Source organism: Cydia strobilella, chromosome 6 (genome assembly GCF_947568885.1).
Source record: "Cydia strobilella chromosome 6, ilCydStro3.1, whole genome shotgun sequence".
Classification (NCBI taxonomy): domain Eukaryota; kingdom Metazoa; phylum Arthropoda; class Insecta; order Lepidoptera; family Tortricidae; genus Cydia; species Cydia strobilella.
This window is the reverse complement of record NC_086046.1, coordinates 17,150,399-17,165,030: the sequence shown is the minus strand read 5'-3', so window position 1 is coordinate 17,165,030 and position 14,632 is coordinate 17,150,399. Positions and strand designations below refer to the sequence as shown.

The window sequence follows — 14,632 nt, the reverse complement described above, 5'->3', positions numbered from 1 at the left end:
TGGGTTCGGCCTCAAATATCCGGGACACCATTATTCCCGTTACTAACATTCAATTCTTCATGACTCTCCAGTGTCAGCACTTACATTACAGCAGTTATAACATACGTATCAGTATAGATATAGTACTTATTTAAAAATATACGCACTTCTAATATATTTAAGCGGCTAGCGTCGCAAAAATTGCGGCACCCGATCTCGGTGCCCATGTACCAGCCGTTAAATGCGGTTGCGGTGAACTCGATGCCACCGCAGTCCAGTTTCATATTGGAAACGGCAGGCAGCGCGTACCAGCGCAGGCCGAGCTCTTTGAACCAGTCCAATCTGAGAAAGGACAAATTAATAATAACATTAAAAACCGACCAAGTGCGAGTCGGACTCGCGCACCGAGGGCTCTCTACTTTTTAGTATTTGTTGTTATAGCGGCAACAGAAATACATCACCTGTGAAAATTTCAATTGTCTAGCTACAACGGTTTATGAGATACAGCTTGGTGACAGACAGACGGACAGACGGACAACGGAGTCTTAGTAATAGGGTCCCGTTTTTACCCTTTGGGTACGGAACCCTAAAAAAGGATTTAAAAATCTGTAGGAGACCCTTGGTATAGGTAAAGTTCCCTTTCATGGAATTTGTAAGTTTGTGATCTCTAGACAATAAAATAAAATATAATATTCTTCAATAAGCAAAAATGAAAATTTAATGCCTTTTATACCATATAAATATACTTTATTTCACTGCACAATTACAGTCCACCACTCACCCATCGGAAAAATCATGCAATCTCGCACGTGCTGCCATAACTCCCTATGCACAATTGCATAAAGTTCCCTCAATAGAAAGTATAAATACTCGAATAGAATAATTTACATGTTGACCTCGGCTCACCTACGTTAAGGGACAACATACTCGTACATGTAAGTGATATAAGATACAAGAGCACGTAATACTATTTTACTGAAACATGCACGAAAATATTGCCTTGATAAATAGATTGTGAAAGATTATGACGTCTCGGGCGTTCATCTATAAATGTTCCAAGCACTTTTTTTCCGATGTTTCGTTTGCTGAAATTTCATTAGTCCAAATTTATTTTGTCTAAGAGTACTTACTATGTTTCGAAACGGGTTAGGTAAGTACGTCAAATAGGCAGACTTGTATACAAAATTGGACTTATTTTGAATATTATAAGTGCTTGTCTTCTAGAAACGTTGAAAAGCATGTTCTTGTAGGTGTGTCTTTGAACTTGAAATTTACTTTCTTGGGATATGAATAGACGCAATATCTCTTCATCGTGGCTTATGTCTCACGTAGCGCAAGATCGTAAAATTGCTACGTTTCGCTCAGTACATACTTTTCGTTTCCCAATCAATAGAGACTGAGCTGAGCTTTTTATCTAGTACCTACCTATATTATAGCTTATTAGCGACGCCGTTGTTTTCATACAATACATGTCTACAATCAGACCGGCTTCCAGCAATGATCGAAAATAGTTGCTACGATCATGTATAATTTAAAAGAGTAAGGAACTAAGCGTTATTGAAAAGATGATAAATAACATTTACATTATTTGTAACAATTAACTAACTAACAATATTATGACTACTTATAAAATAAAACGACTAAAACTAAACCTACGTAAAAAAATAAAAATCCCTATAACAAACCCTGACCTCTTGGCAAGGTGCCCATCACGCAGGCAGCTTTCCCGCGCTGTATCGCGATAGCAAGCCTTTGCGCGAGAAAGCTGCCCGCGCGAAGGTCCCCCGTTGCCTCCCTCAACCGCTTTCCGAGCTCCTTGTGGAACCCGCGTGCAAAGTACATTTCTTAAAAAAATATCTGAGTCGCTTTACCCATGGGAAAATTGAGAACCGTTTAAATCAGAGGCACAAACACATTAACAGTATTTGGTACGTATGTAAAGTTTATATCAAAGGCATGCCAGTACCCCACATCGGGCAATCTGCGGTGCGGTTTGCGGAAGGGTACGGGAGTGTTTCCTTGCGGGATAATATCAGTGGCCCGGTTCGTGACAGCTTGTAACTTGTCATGTAGTGTAATTTGAATATTATTTTTATTCAAAAGAAAAAAAAACTTGCTCTATTATTATAAGTATGACGGACTAACGCTCATATTCTAGAAAGATAAGTGGCAATTGATTTTAGATATAACAAACGAGGTTCCAACAGAAGTATAATATATCCAATTCATTCTATAATATCAGTACAATGGCAGCATTTACATAAATGTGCAGTAAAGGAGTAAAATTTTGTTTATAGTACCGAGATACGTAGAATTCTTGTAAAAACATGGTACAAAATTAATTTCTGAATCACCTAACGTCAATTTAATTACCAAGTTTATTTACGTACGCGTTTCCCGTATGTCATCACATCGTCATTACCTACGCCTACGTTTGACATCAACACGTAATGTCTTACACATCAACCATGTAGAACAATGACGTTTCCCTTTACGATTATTGATCCATAAAATATACAAGTATTACCTATTACTTTCTCGGTAGTATTTAACATTATACTATAAATATCTTCCTACACACTACACACAGGGCCGGATCTAGGGTAGAGCGAGTGAAGCGGCCGCTCTAGGCGCCGGATGGCAAGGGGGGCGCCAAAATGGCAAATGAGAAAAAAAAAAGTTTTAAAAGACGCTAGTGTGACGCGGGCCCAAAATACGGTTCGTTTTGCTTTTGGGTAAAAAGCTTCAACGAAGGGCGCCAAAACCCGATTTCGCTCTACCCTGATCAAGGACTCGGGCCGGCACTGACTACACATCAATAAATTATCATTTCATCTTTCTTTCTCATCAGTTATAAAAATTAGGTAACAACTTGGTAAGTCCCTATAACTATTTAAAATATAGGTATAATATAATGGAGGAAAACCACTTGAATTAGATAAAAGTGTGCTTATTCCGTGAATGACATATTTGGAGCGTTAGAACCAATCAAAACTCAAAGTATTCAAAATTACGTTGCTATACAAACAACCAGTCAATGCGTAATCTATGTTACAGAACGTGTAGTTTACATCTTAGGTTCCAACAATAAAGCTCTTCTTCTTCAATAAAGTTCTTGTGAGTTGTGACAAGTCTTAATTTATATTTATAGTTCTTTGTTTCTGTAACAATCATCATTATGCAACATAATAAAATAAATAAAGAAAAAAACATATACTGATGTTTCCGGACACCATATCTAGTTTAGTTTTTTTTTTTTTTTGAGAAATGTCATTCTATATATCGTTAAATGGAACACATTTATTAGCGACAGTAGGTAGGGTAGTTTTTCGAATTTTTTTGACGTTTATAAAAAAGCCAGTTGAAGGTAGATCGATTCGATGGCCGCTCATTCTCGTAGGCGCAAGCTCGTTCGTCGTGATAAACCAAAAATGTGTTAAAAACTGTCGATTTGAGTGCTCAAAACCCTCGTCGCAGCCCCTACAGCATCAGCTCGCCGTTGGAGTGTCGATACCGACCAGCCGTTCGACATGCAGACACGGGGTGAGTTGGCTTTGATTGATTCGCTTTCACTGGCAGTAGATCGTTAATTTCTCTCGTAATACAATTGTCCTACTCGAGGGCGATTGTACATATACTCATGTATGAACACAAACTTTACCGTCTGGTCATATTGCCTTTAGGTTCGTATGTCATCGATCGCTGTACAATCATTTTGCGACTACGTTTTTAATTGTGGAGCGGTACACTTAAAATGTATGTCACATACATTGATAACATATAAAGTTTCTATGCAATGCAATGAGTTTATTATTATTGCATCATTCATTAACGATCTAAAACGCTTTTGAAACCTTTTCCCCGTTTGTGTTTGGAAGAATAATATAGGCATGTAAAGTTTTAATGAATATGGGGGTCGTACGATCTATGCCGTGGAGACGTCTGGGTGCTGGTCCGCGGAAGCAAAAAAAAATTCTCGGGGAGCTGGGGCGCCGCCTGCAGGAGAGGGGCCACGACCCCCGCTCCGGGTCGTTCCTGGCGCAGAGGTTGTCCATCGCGGTTCAGCGCGGAAACGCGGCTAGCGTGATGGGCACCTTTTCGCCGGGAGCGATGCGGGGTGGGTCATTCGATTAGTTTTTAAAGATTAATTTAGTTTTAGTTTTATTAGTAGTACCTAAATTTCTTAGTTCTTAGGATTTTTAGTGATTGTTTTTTTTATGTCTGTGTAATTAGGAATGAAACGATTTGACATATAAAAGCAATGTTCATGTTACTCATACTTACTCAGGATGTTCCATCTGAACTTCCAATATAATATCCCGGGGTAAATCGAAGAACTCTGGCTCCTTGCCGTCGGCCTGCAGCACCAGAGGCAAAATGTCCCACATCTTGTACGTCGGCTTCCATCCCAGCTTTATGCAGATCTAGTCGAAAAAAACACTTGAGTTTTTGTTGACAAAACAAAAGTGAATATATATTTTTTAAGATGAAAAATGGCGGTCAAAAGGTTAAATCGCATGAGACGGATGACGTACAAACGTTGAACAAATTTTGGCTCTTTGCCGTGTGAGTGAGTGAGTCTGTGCCGTGTCAATGTTTACTAGTATACCGATTCATAAAGTAATGTTTTACCAATTTTGAACCTTTACAGTAAGGTATTAAGGTTAACATTTTACAAACAATTGCTTACTTAGACAAAATGTTATACATATATAAATAAAAATTATTAGAAAAAGGTAAGCATTTGACCGCAATCTCACCTCATGGTAAGTGCCGATGCAGTCTAGGATGGAACATGCTTACCTAAAAGATGTCTATTCACTCTCGATTTATAAACTACATAGATGGAACGTAACGTGAAACTAAGTACCATATTTAGGTTCATACCATCCATTTATTCCTAAAACACTTTATCAAAATCGCAACACATTAAACATCCAAATCTCGCAGCTAAAAAAGTTGTGAGATCTAATGAAGCCTATATCAAGTCAAGTCTATATTCTATAAAACAAACTTGTCACAAATTACTTAACAATGTGTTATGTTGACGGTTCTTAAATTTTTATTTTCTATAGTATGGTCAGAACTAACCATTTCAATAGTGTAAGTAAAACGTTACTACAATTACTGGTCAGATGATGTCGTGCGAAGCCGACAAAATGGAAATCCCTATTTCGGTTCATTTCCCAATCCCGAACCACACTGGCTAGGAAATGACCACGTTGATTAGATCACATCCGTGAATTCGACTCATCTACAACCGCTTCTAATCGACCCAGCTCATTTTATCGGCTCGTCTTATATCGTCCACAGTCTAAATGTCAAGTTTTTATATTTAAAAGATCCGCTAGTAAACAATTTAAAGGTAAACAATGTGTTTAGGCAAAGATAATTGATTGTAATAGAGAGGTACAGTCTAAGAAAAAAATGTACCCCTTAGTTTGACATTTAAAACAGATGGCTCTGTATGTACTGCGCCATAATTATGTTTTGCGGTAACTGAATTATCAAACATTTTTCAATCAGAGTGAACGCAAAATGTATGAAGCTGTACATCGTTATCTCGTTTACCTGTCAAATTTGAAGCACGATATTGTCTTAGATTTTACACATCTTACTTAATGTTAATCATTACCCCTTACTGCAGACTTATAATAATTAATTAAGTATTATAATTAGATGATTCACAGACATTGCCCCGAGTGTTGTACGTACATTTGTAAATTCGACTCTGCCAGGGTCGCCTAAGACTGATCCGTCTTCTTGCACGTAACCGGCGTAGTTGATGAGCTGTGGGTTCCATATCCTGTAGTCATGTTTGTCGTCTGTGCGTTGGGGGAAAATGGTGATTGCAGATCTGTTGACAGATGATAAGGATTTTTAATTTCACGTGCGATATAGAAAACAGTAATGGCAGCGGTGTAAATACATGATTTTTGAATCGCCAATTATTGCAAAAAATACAATTAATTTAACTGTAGGGGGAAGTCCCGTAACCACGCGCGGACTGCATATAGTGCCGGACACAAGTACTGTCTCGGCAGGTTAACAACGCGAGCAATTCAAGGATAAGTAAAAGGGGGGACGTACCAATGTCGACAAACGGGATGCGCATTGCTTGTGAGTTGTGACGCGCACAGCTACTGTGAGAGCGTTTTTTTTTTTTGTGTTTTTGTAGATTTCGGGTGTGATAATTTTGAATAAACTCACAAATCACTTAAAATTCGTAGTCTGTATAAGTTTTTTACATACCTAATTAAAATCGTTGAGGTACACAATAAATAATTGGCCACCAGAATAAATTTAACAGTGGAAAAATTACTGCCTTTGGTGAGACTTGAACTCACGGCCTCTGGATTGAAACTCCAGGGCTCTGCCAACTGAGCCACCAAGACCTCATCCATAGTAAGCAAATCTTTCCACTATATGGGTCTAGGGGACCCTAACGACATCTACCGTAAGAGCGTTACACTTCTTATATATTTTTAAATATTACTTTTTGTCAGTTAAATCTTTTCTGAAATAACTTCAGACAAACGTCCGTCCGTCGACAAACGGGATGCGCATTGCTTGTGAGTTGTGACGCGCACAGCTACTGTGAGAGCGTTTTTTTTTTTTGTGTTTTTGTAGATTTCGGGTGTGATAATTTTGAATAAACTCACAAATCACTTAAAATTCGTAGTCTGTATAAGTTTTTTACATACCTAATTAAAATCGTTGAGGTACACAATAAATAATTGGCCACCAGAATAAATTTAACAGTGGAAAAATTACTGCCTTTGGTGAGACTTGAACTCACGGCCTCTGGATTGAAACTCCAGGGCTCTGCCAACTGAGCCACCAAGACCTCATCCATAGTAAGCAAATCTTTCCACTATATGGGTCTAGGGGACCCTAACGACATCTACCGTAAGAGCGTTACACTTCTTATATATTTTTAAATATTACTTTTTGTCAGTTAAATCTTTTCTGAAATAACTTCAGTAAATAAACAGTGTTTTATGAAAAGCCGTTTTTATGAATGATAAGTTTACCTTGCGTAGTTTATAAACTGTAATATGTTTGTTAAGGGGGCGTTCAAATATTACTGTAACGCAATTTTCGAATATGTTTGCTATAAAATGTAATAGTTCACAATAATTCGATACTACTTATCACATTTTTAGGTTTCCGTACCTCAAGGGTAAAAACGGGACCCTATTACTAAGACGCCGCTGTCCGTCTGTCCGTCTGTCACCAAGCTGTATCTCATGAACCGTGATAGCTAGACAGTTGAAATTTTCACAGGTGGTGTATTTCTGTTGCCGCTATAACAACAAATACTAAAAACAGAATAAAATGACTATTTAAGGGGGGCTCCCATACAACAAACGTGATTTTTTTTGCCGTTTTTTGCGTAATGGTACGGAACCCTTCGTGCGCGAGTCCGACTCGCACTTGGCCGGTTTTTTTATCTCAGCATGGCTTATCGTGATCTCCGTTCGGTATCTTTAGATGTTATAGTGTAAGGTGTACGCAAAAAAAATCGGTGTAGAGTTGAGCCGTTTGGCACACGCATACTAGAGGTCAAAACATTTATTTTTACCCGCAGTTCCTAAATAAATCCCTTAAGAGGGGTGCTGAGTATTTTTTTTTGTATGGGAAAAATTCTTTTTCAGAAACCTATCGTGTGTGATAAACCATACGAGTATGAAAGGGCTTATAAGTCTCGTAAAATAGGTACTGAAGTAGAACTGTGTCACTTTGTAATACTTATTGAAAATAAAAATAAAACTAAATTAAATTATTTTCAAAATTGCTTTCTTGGAGTTAGATATGAGTATATCACGTATTATTTGTGGTATATTATACAAAAAAAAAACAGCCATATCGTATCTGGAGGGCCCAAACTTGGTATGTTTTGATTTTTTTTTTATTAAAACAAATGGCTGAAGTGTAATATGTAATAAAAAATGCGGTATATTTTAAGAACCGCCTCAAAAATCCCTTTCATATAACACGATAGGTTTCTGAAAAAAAAAACATTTTTTTCCCATACAAAAAAAGTGACTCAGCACTCCCCTCCTAAGGAATTTTTTTTAAGAACTGTGGTTCAATAATTTTGTTTTGTCCTATAGTATGCGTGTGCCAAATGGCTAAGCTGTACGTCGATTTGCGGTTTTTCTTTGAAATTGGGCTCGTACGGCTTCCACTATTAGAAGTGACTTGTGAGCTGACATTGGATCAGATGAATGGAGTTCTTACCGAATATTTCCTTTATTCGTCCCGTATTTTATATGAGTACAAAGCGCCTCGAACATTCCTTTTGCAGTTGTTACTTCTCTACAATCAAACACCTGGAAAAATAAATGCTTTTTAATGTTAGGTACATTTTTTTTCTCATGATAATTATACTCATGAGGTAAAGGCAGTTCCTCTAAATTAAAATAATATTCACGGTTTATTTTATAAAATTTTGAACCTGGTTTAGTTACATTTAGTTTGACTAGACTTATATTGACCGGGATATAGACCGTGATTACCGAAAGGTAATACAAAAGTATTATCTCACGGTCTTTTGTATTACGGTCTATATCCCGGTCAATATAAGTAGTGAAACTAACCATGAATCATTCAAAAGTCACATTTAGTTTGATTACGAAATTTCATGAAAAGTTAATAAGTACCTACAGAACGGATTATAACGCGTATATTGTATTTATAATACATCCCGACGTTTCGAAACCTTTACAGCGTTCGTGGTCACTGAGGAAAAACTAGAAAAGTGCAAAAATACCCACACACAAAAAATAATGAACCATCATATTCATTTTTATAGTTTTATTTCATGAGTAACTATCGCGGTAACTGAAGACAATATTAAGTACCTACAAACTGTACCATTTTAAACCTAACGCCAGACAAATGGCGTCTCATCTCAGGCTCGTTATAAGTTGTCGTCTGTCTTTAACTTTGTAACGCTAATTAAAAGTTCACATGTATTCTTTGCGGTGAACTCAAGAAGCCTCTCTGAATTCAACGAGTACGCAAAAACACGATGATAAAACAATCCCATTTTTAAATCCCTAAAGAAATTTACATTTCAAACGTTACCTTGTTTATGTCCAGAGATAATCTGCGCCAGCCAAAGCAAAACACGACATGAATGTTTGAAAAACCGGGCAAGTGCGAGTCAGACTCGCGCACAAAGGGTTCCGTACCATTACGCAAAATAAGGCAAAAAAAAAACACGTTTTTTGAATGGGAGTCCCACTTAAATATTTATTTTATTCTGTTTTAGGTATTTGTTGTTATAGCGGCAACAGGAATACATTATCTGTGAAAATTTCAACTGTATAGCTATCACGCTTCATGAGATACAGCCTGGTGACAGACAGAAGGACAGACAGACAGATAGACAGACGCACAGACGGACAGACGGATAGTGGAGTCTTAGTAATTGGGTACGGAACCCTAAAAATCAGGTTTCTGTAAATTATGAATGACAGCGATAAAATTATCTGCATTACGTGATATACCGAGCTATAAAAAGAGATAGAAATCTTATTACGTTTTGTATTCTCGCTATACCTGTAAGCAAAATAAAAAAAGATCCATTTCTTGGTCTCTTTTACTCCTCGGATCATCAGTGTGTATGTAGGCTACTATACTATTTATGTCCATAAAAAAGTAATAGATATACAGATATTTAATATAAACGTTCTTGCTCAAGTATCTGGTTTACTAGAGAGTACGCCTTGTTTACGTATGCCGCATTACCTATTCTGCGGAGGTTTGCATAAACTGCGCACACATTTAGCAACGTACGAAAATACAAATTATTAGGTACAAGGCAGGCAAGTGCATCTAACAAAATGTTGACATAAAATCGAGAATGAGTTCCATGGCTCTACCGCGAAAATCGAATTTTCGAAATTTCTTTATCTGCGTATCTCTATCACACTTCACACTTGCAATATTCGAGAGATAGAGAGGTAAATAGGCGAAGGACCAAAAGAAATTGGTTCGCGGTAGGCCGTCTGCTAGCAGTGCTAGCTTATAAAGACATCACGTATCAGCCCGGTCGCAATGATTTGCGGTTCGTGCGGTTCCCGGGTTCTCCTCAGAACCCTTAGTAACATGAAACGCCGTTCAAACCGTTGATGGGGCATGGGCGAGTCGAATCAAACTAATAACAATATAAAGGGGCTATAAAAAGTAAACATTTTTTATAATATTGTCTTCGGTTACTCATGAAATTCAATATAAACATTTTTTTTTCAAAACGAACAACTTTTGGGTTATTTCGATATTCAGATTCCGTATTGATTAAGAAAAAAAAAAAAAAAAAGTAACGAGTATATTTTTGTGATTGTAATATTTTTTATAGAATGCCACAAAACAAAACAAGACTCTTTTTATGGAAAACTGAGGACAATTTTGTTTTTTCTTTTAAAACTTCTCGAATATTTAGAATAGAATAGAATAGAATAGAATAGAAATCATTTATTCAGACAACACATCAGCACAACACATATATAGCAAATACAAGACAAAGATAAACAAAACATAACTTCACAGATAATAGCGAAAATATCATTTTGGAAATGGAAAATTTCGCACCCGTACAAAAATATGAGGTTTCGAAATTTTTCCTCGTAGAAATTTCGCAATTTTAGAAACTTTGAGGGCATATCAGTAGTCAAAAAAGTTCTCCGTAGGTACTCAATGTTCGGAGTCGAATTTACCAAGGTTATTAATTACTACATATGAGACAAATGAAGTTTCTTAATCTTCGGTTATTTTAAATAAATAATACTAACCTGCAGTTTCTTCCACTGTATCCGGCCAATGCATCGCGTCGCGTTTCGCCACGCTAGCTTAGTCGCGTACACCAGTTCAGGGCTCTTCAAATCGTACGTTCCTTTTTTTTCCAACTGCGCCTTCACTTCCTGCAGCCTAGCTCTGTGCGCATCCGAATTTTCTCTGCAAAAACATGACATTATTACTTAACAAAGTAATTAAAACCTTGTACAAATGATTTTAAAGCTGAAAAAGTGAATAATGGTTGCAAATGGTTTCATAAAACGTATTTTTATCACTATGCAAATAGTAGCTTTTCCGCAACGTTCCGCACTGTTTCTTTTAAGTTTTTGCTTTTATCTTTAGCAGTGTTTTAATGGAAAAAAAGCTTGTGAAAATATTTTGAACGTACGTAATAACGTACGGAATACCGTTTCATTTCAATTTAGTGATGAAATTGAAGCTAGTGTTGTACTAGAACGCTTTAAGGCATGAACAGATCTTTTAATATGCTAGGTACACTTTGGTTCGTCACATTTGTATGGCCTAAAACTATTTTCGTTAAATTTGTCAGATAGATGCATCATTTCCCAAATGATTTATTTTTTGCATTTATAACCTCTCCATTGTCATCGCTTCCCAAAAATATCTACTTACCTAATACTGGTGGCAAGCAAAAAAGTTTCATACAACATTTCAATATTGAGTAACGAACTTTCTTAAAGTACCTACTGACAGTATACCTTTTTTTTTGAAATTGTTAACTTTTAAACACTGATGTCATCATCCATCATTGATTAAATTAGATAGATTAGATTCATTTATTTCTCATTCAAAATGTACAATTATATTTTATAGGTACATGTCAAGATAAAATGCATTCACAAATAGATCGTCGCAACACAATATCAATAATAATAAATTTTAAATCAAAATTTACAAAGAATAATAATCTAAAAAAAAATTGTAAAAATATACGACTAGGTAATGTAAAAAAAATCAAAATTAAGATAATACCATAATAGGAAAAAAAAAATACATAATACGTTGCGCCTGAATTGAATTTGATCTTGTTATTGTTATTCTGTCCCGTTGTCCAAGATTATTAATAGGAAATGTTGTATCACGTTCTACTAACATGATTATAACTACCAGAAAAATGCATGATTGGTAAATTTAATCAAAAAATCAGGATTACTTACAAGAGTTGTCCTGGGGAACTTGGCTATGGCAAGAAGAGATATGAAAAAAATTATTCATTCAAGTGTATTTTCTTCAGTAGCTCACAGTTGTTAGCGATTGTCGTACCTGCGTATTGACGCGTAGTATTCCTTGAAGAACTTTTCGGCGTCGCAGTAGATCTCCTCGGGGGTGCGCACGGCGTCCGGCCGTGGGATGTCGATGACGCTGCCCGAGCACACGACGCGAGTACATCGGGATTCCTAAAATGTACCAAATAAATGTCAATATATGATTTTATCGGCATCATAAATAGCCTAGTTGGTAGTGATTCTGCCTATGAAGCTCGATGCCTTGGGCTTTAATCCCGGACAAAAGTGTAATTCTTCAACCAAAAACGTCACTTTTGACACTGACTGATCAGATTCATATCTAATCCAAATCTAATTCACATCCTCTTATTAAAATTAGAACACGCCTGTTTATCATAAATATTTGTTCTGTATGATTTACGAAATAAATAAACATTGGACAATCTTACTCGCAAACGGTGAGCTAACCTAACCTAACCTAACCCGACCATCTTAGGCCCGCAGGTTACTAAACTTGTAAATATTTTATATTCATAGAGAAGAAGAAGGTTTGGAATAGATGGACACCTACCCATAGGTAGGTAAGGACCTTTAAATGCATGTTTTAATTGAGAAATTATAACTCGACCATTAATAATTGATCGCTGATCAATTATCGTTCCCATTGCATAGCACGCTATACTTAATTCAATCTCACAAAAAAGACGGACGACGGAAAAAAGACGGACCTTGAGACAATTATTCGTAGATCCATTGTAATATTTTTTGTTGCGTTATCTGCTACCTACCTATTGATATGTTCTATTGAACTCTATATTAATTTACGAATACCTATGTCTTTCAACATTACTGTCAGCCTCTATACGTCCCACTGCTGGGCACAGGCCTACAATAATTGTTTCTAATGATTAGATGATGACATTTTGTGTGCAATTTCATCACTAAATAGGAATCTACAGTTAGTTTTTATTTGTTTTTATAAAGGTTGTATCTCCTTAAGTAAGGATATTCAATCAGTTTGCGAAAAGCAATACTGTTTTTTACTAGTATTTAAAGAGAGAATTTCAAAAGAAAACTGTGCAAGGTAATAAGTAAGTAACATAATAATGTATGTTTTACTGAAAATATATTTGGTGGCCTAGCGGTAAGAGCGTGCGACTTGCAAGCCGGAAGTCGCAGGTTCAAACCCCGGCTCGTACCAATGAGTTTTTCGGAACTTATGTACGAAATATCATTTGATATTTACCAGTCGCTTTTCGGTGAAGGAAAACATCGTGAGGAAACCGGACTAATGCCAACAAGGCCTAGTTTCCCCTCCCTCTGGGTTGGAAGGTCAGATGGCAGTCTCTTTCGTAAAGACTAGAGCAATTTTTGGGATTAGTTGCCAAGCGGACCCCAGGCTCCCATTGAGCCGTGGCAAAAATGCCGGGACAACGCGAGGAAGATGATGATTACTGAAAATATATTGTGATATTTTGTTTTTCAAATGTATTAATCAGTTAACTATTTTTATTTATTTAAGTTAGTTACTACAAAAACGATACCAACTTCAATTGAAACAACCTAAAACTAAAGCTTACAAATAAAAATTAAAACTATAAATTTTAAACTAATTTTGTAAGAAATATTTAATTAATAATTTGTATATAATAAACTAAACCAATATAATAATATGGATCAAGATCATCGAAAACTAAGTTAGTCATACACCTAAATAAAGTAGGTTATTTTTTAAACTTTACCATATTTATTATACTAGTAGCAAACCGCTAAACACCAAAGTATAGTACGTTTATTTAATACAAAATCAAACACCTCTAATACCTCGATGACCAAATCGTAAATACTAAAGCAATAACATTACCATAAAATCAAACCACACAAGGAGCGTGTTCAAGTATAACGGTATACTCGTAGCTACCCTACCACAAGATCACTCGGCCCATAGTTATCCAACAATACGTCACGTACATATTACCGCGATACATATATCGGCTTATTGAAGCCGAGAAGCGGCTTGATTACAAGCGTAGTCGGAGACACAATGCCTTCGAACCCCTATCGTTAAGTAATTACGGCTAATGCAAATATACAACAACTGCTACACGATTGCTGTAATTATAAATAGATTTATTTGTAGAATATACTGGTGAATAAATTTATCAAGAATTTATCTTAGCGTTGTCCCGGCATTTTGCCACGGCTCACTTGAGGAGCCTAGGGTCTATCGCAAAAAGTTTCGTTATCTGCCTCTATTGCACGAATATTCAATAGCGATAGAGAGGCAGCTAAAGAAATATCGATTATCGCGGTAGGCCCTCCGGCGTTCGCTTGGCAATGTTACCCCAAGAATTGGCAAAGGCCATTGAAAATCAAGAATAATTAGTAATTAATTTTTAACAAGCAGAAACGTCTGCGATCGATGCTATTAAGCTTAGAATAAATTTAATATGACTTGGAACTCCGGTGGCCGTTTAAGAAGTGTAACACTCTTACGGTAGATGTCGCTAGGGTCCCCTAGACCCATATAGTGGGAAGATTTTGCTGACTATGGATGAGGTCTGGCGGCTCAGTTGGCAGAGCGCTGGAGTATCGATCCA

At 36.6% G+C, this 14,632-nt stretch overlaps 1 protein-coding gene and 2 non-coding genes across 3 annotated transcripts in view; all 3 read right to left on the bottom strand.

Moving 5' to 3' along the window:
- The window catches only part of LOC134742442 (nitric oxide synthase-like), a 44,819-nt gene that overhangs the window by 8,849 nt on the left and 21,338 nt on the right, over positions 1-14,632 (bottom strand). Inside the window, exons 2-7 of the mRNA XM_063675598.1 lie at positions 12,070-12,203; positions 10,782-10,944; positions 8,224-8,315; positions 5,695-5,836; positions 4,264-4,403; positions 147-321 (exon numbers count right to left, since the gene is read on the bottom strand). Of these exons, the coding sequence (XP_063531668.1) occupies positions 147-321; positions 4,264-4,403; positions 5,695-5,836; positions 8,224-8,315; positions 10,782-10,944; positions 12,070-12,203 (846 nt within the window). The remainder of the gene's footprint in view (positions 1-146; positions 322-4,263; positions 4,404-5,694; positions 5,837-8,223; positions 8,316-10,781; positions 10,945-12,069; positions 12,204-14,632) is intronic.
- On the bottom strand, positions 6,302-6,374 carry Trnae-uuc (transfer RNA glutamic acid (anticodon UUC)). The gene has a single exon. It is a non-coding gene; the product is annotated as a tRNA-Glu (tRNA).
- Positions 6,754-6,826, bottom strand: Trnae-uuc (transfer RNA glutamic acid (anticodon UUC)). Its single transcript has one exon. It is a non-coding gene; the product is annotated as a tRNA-Glu (tRNA).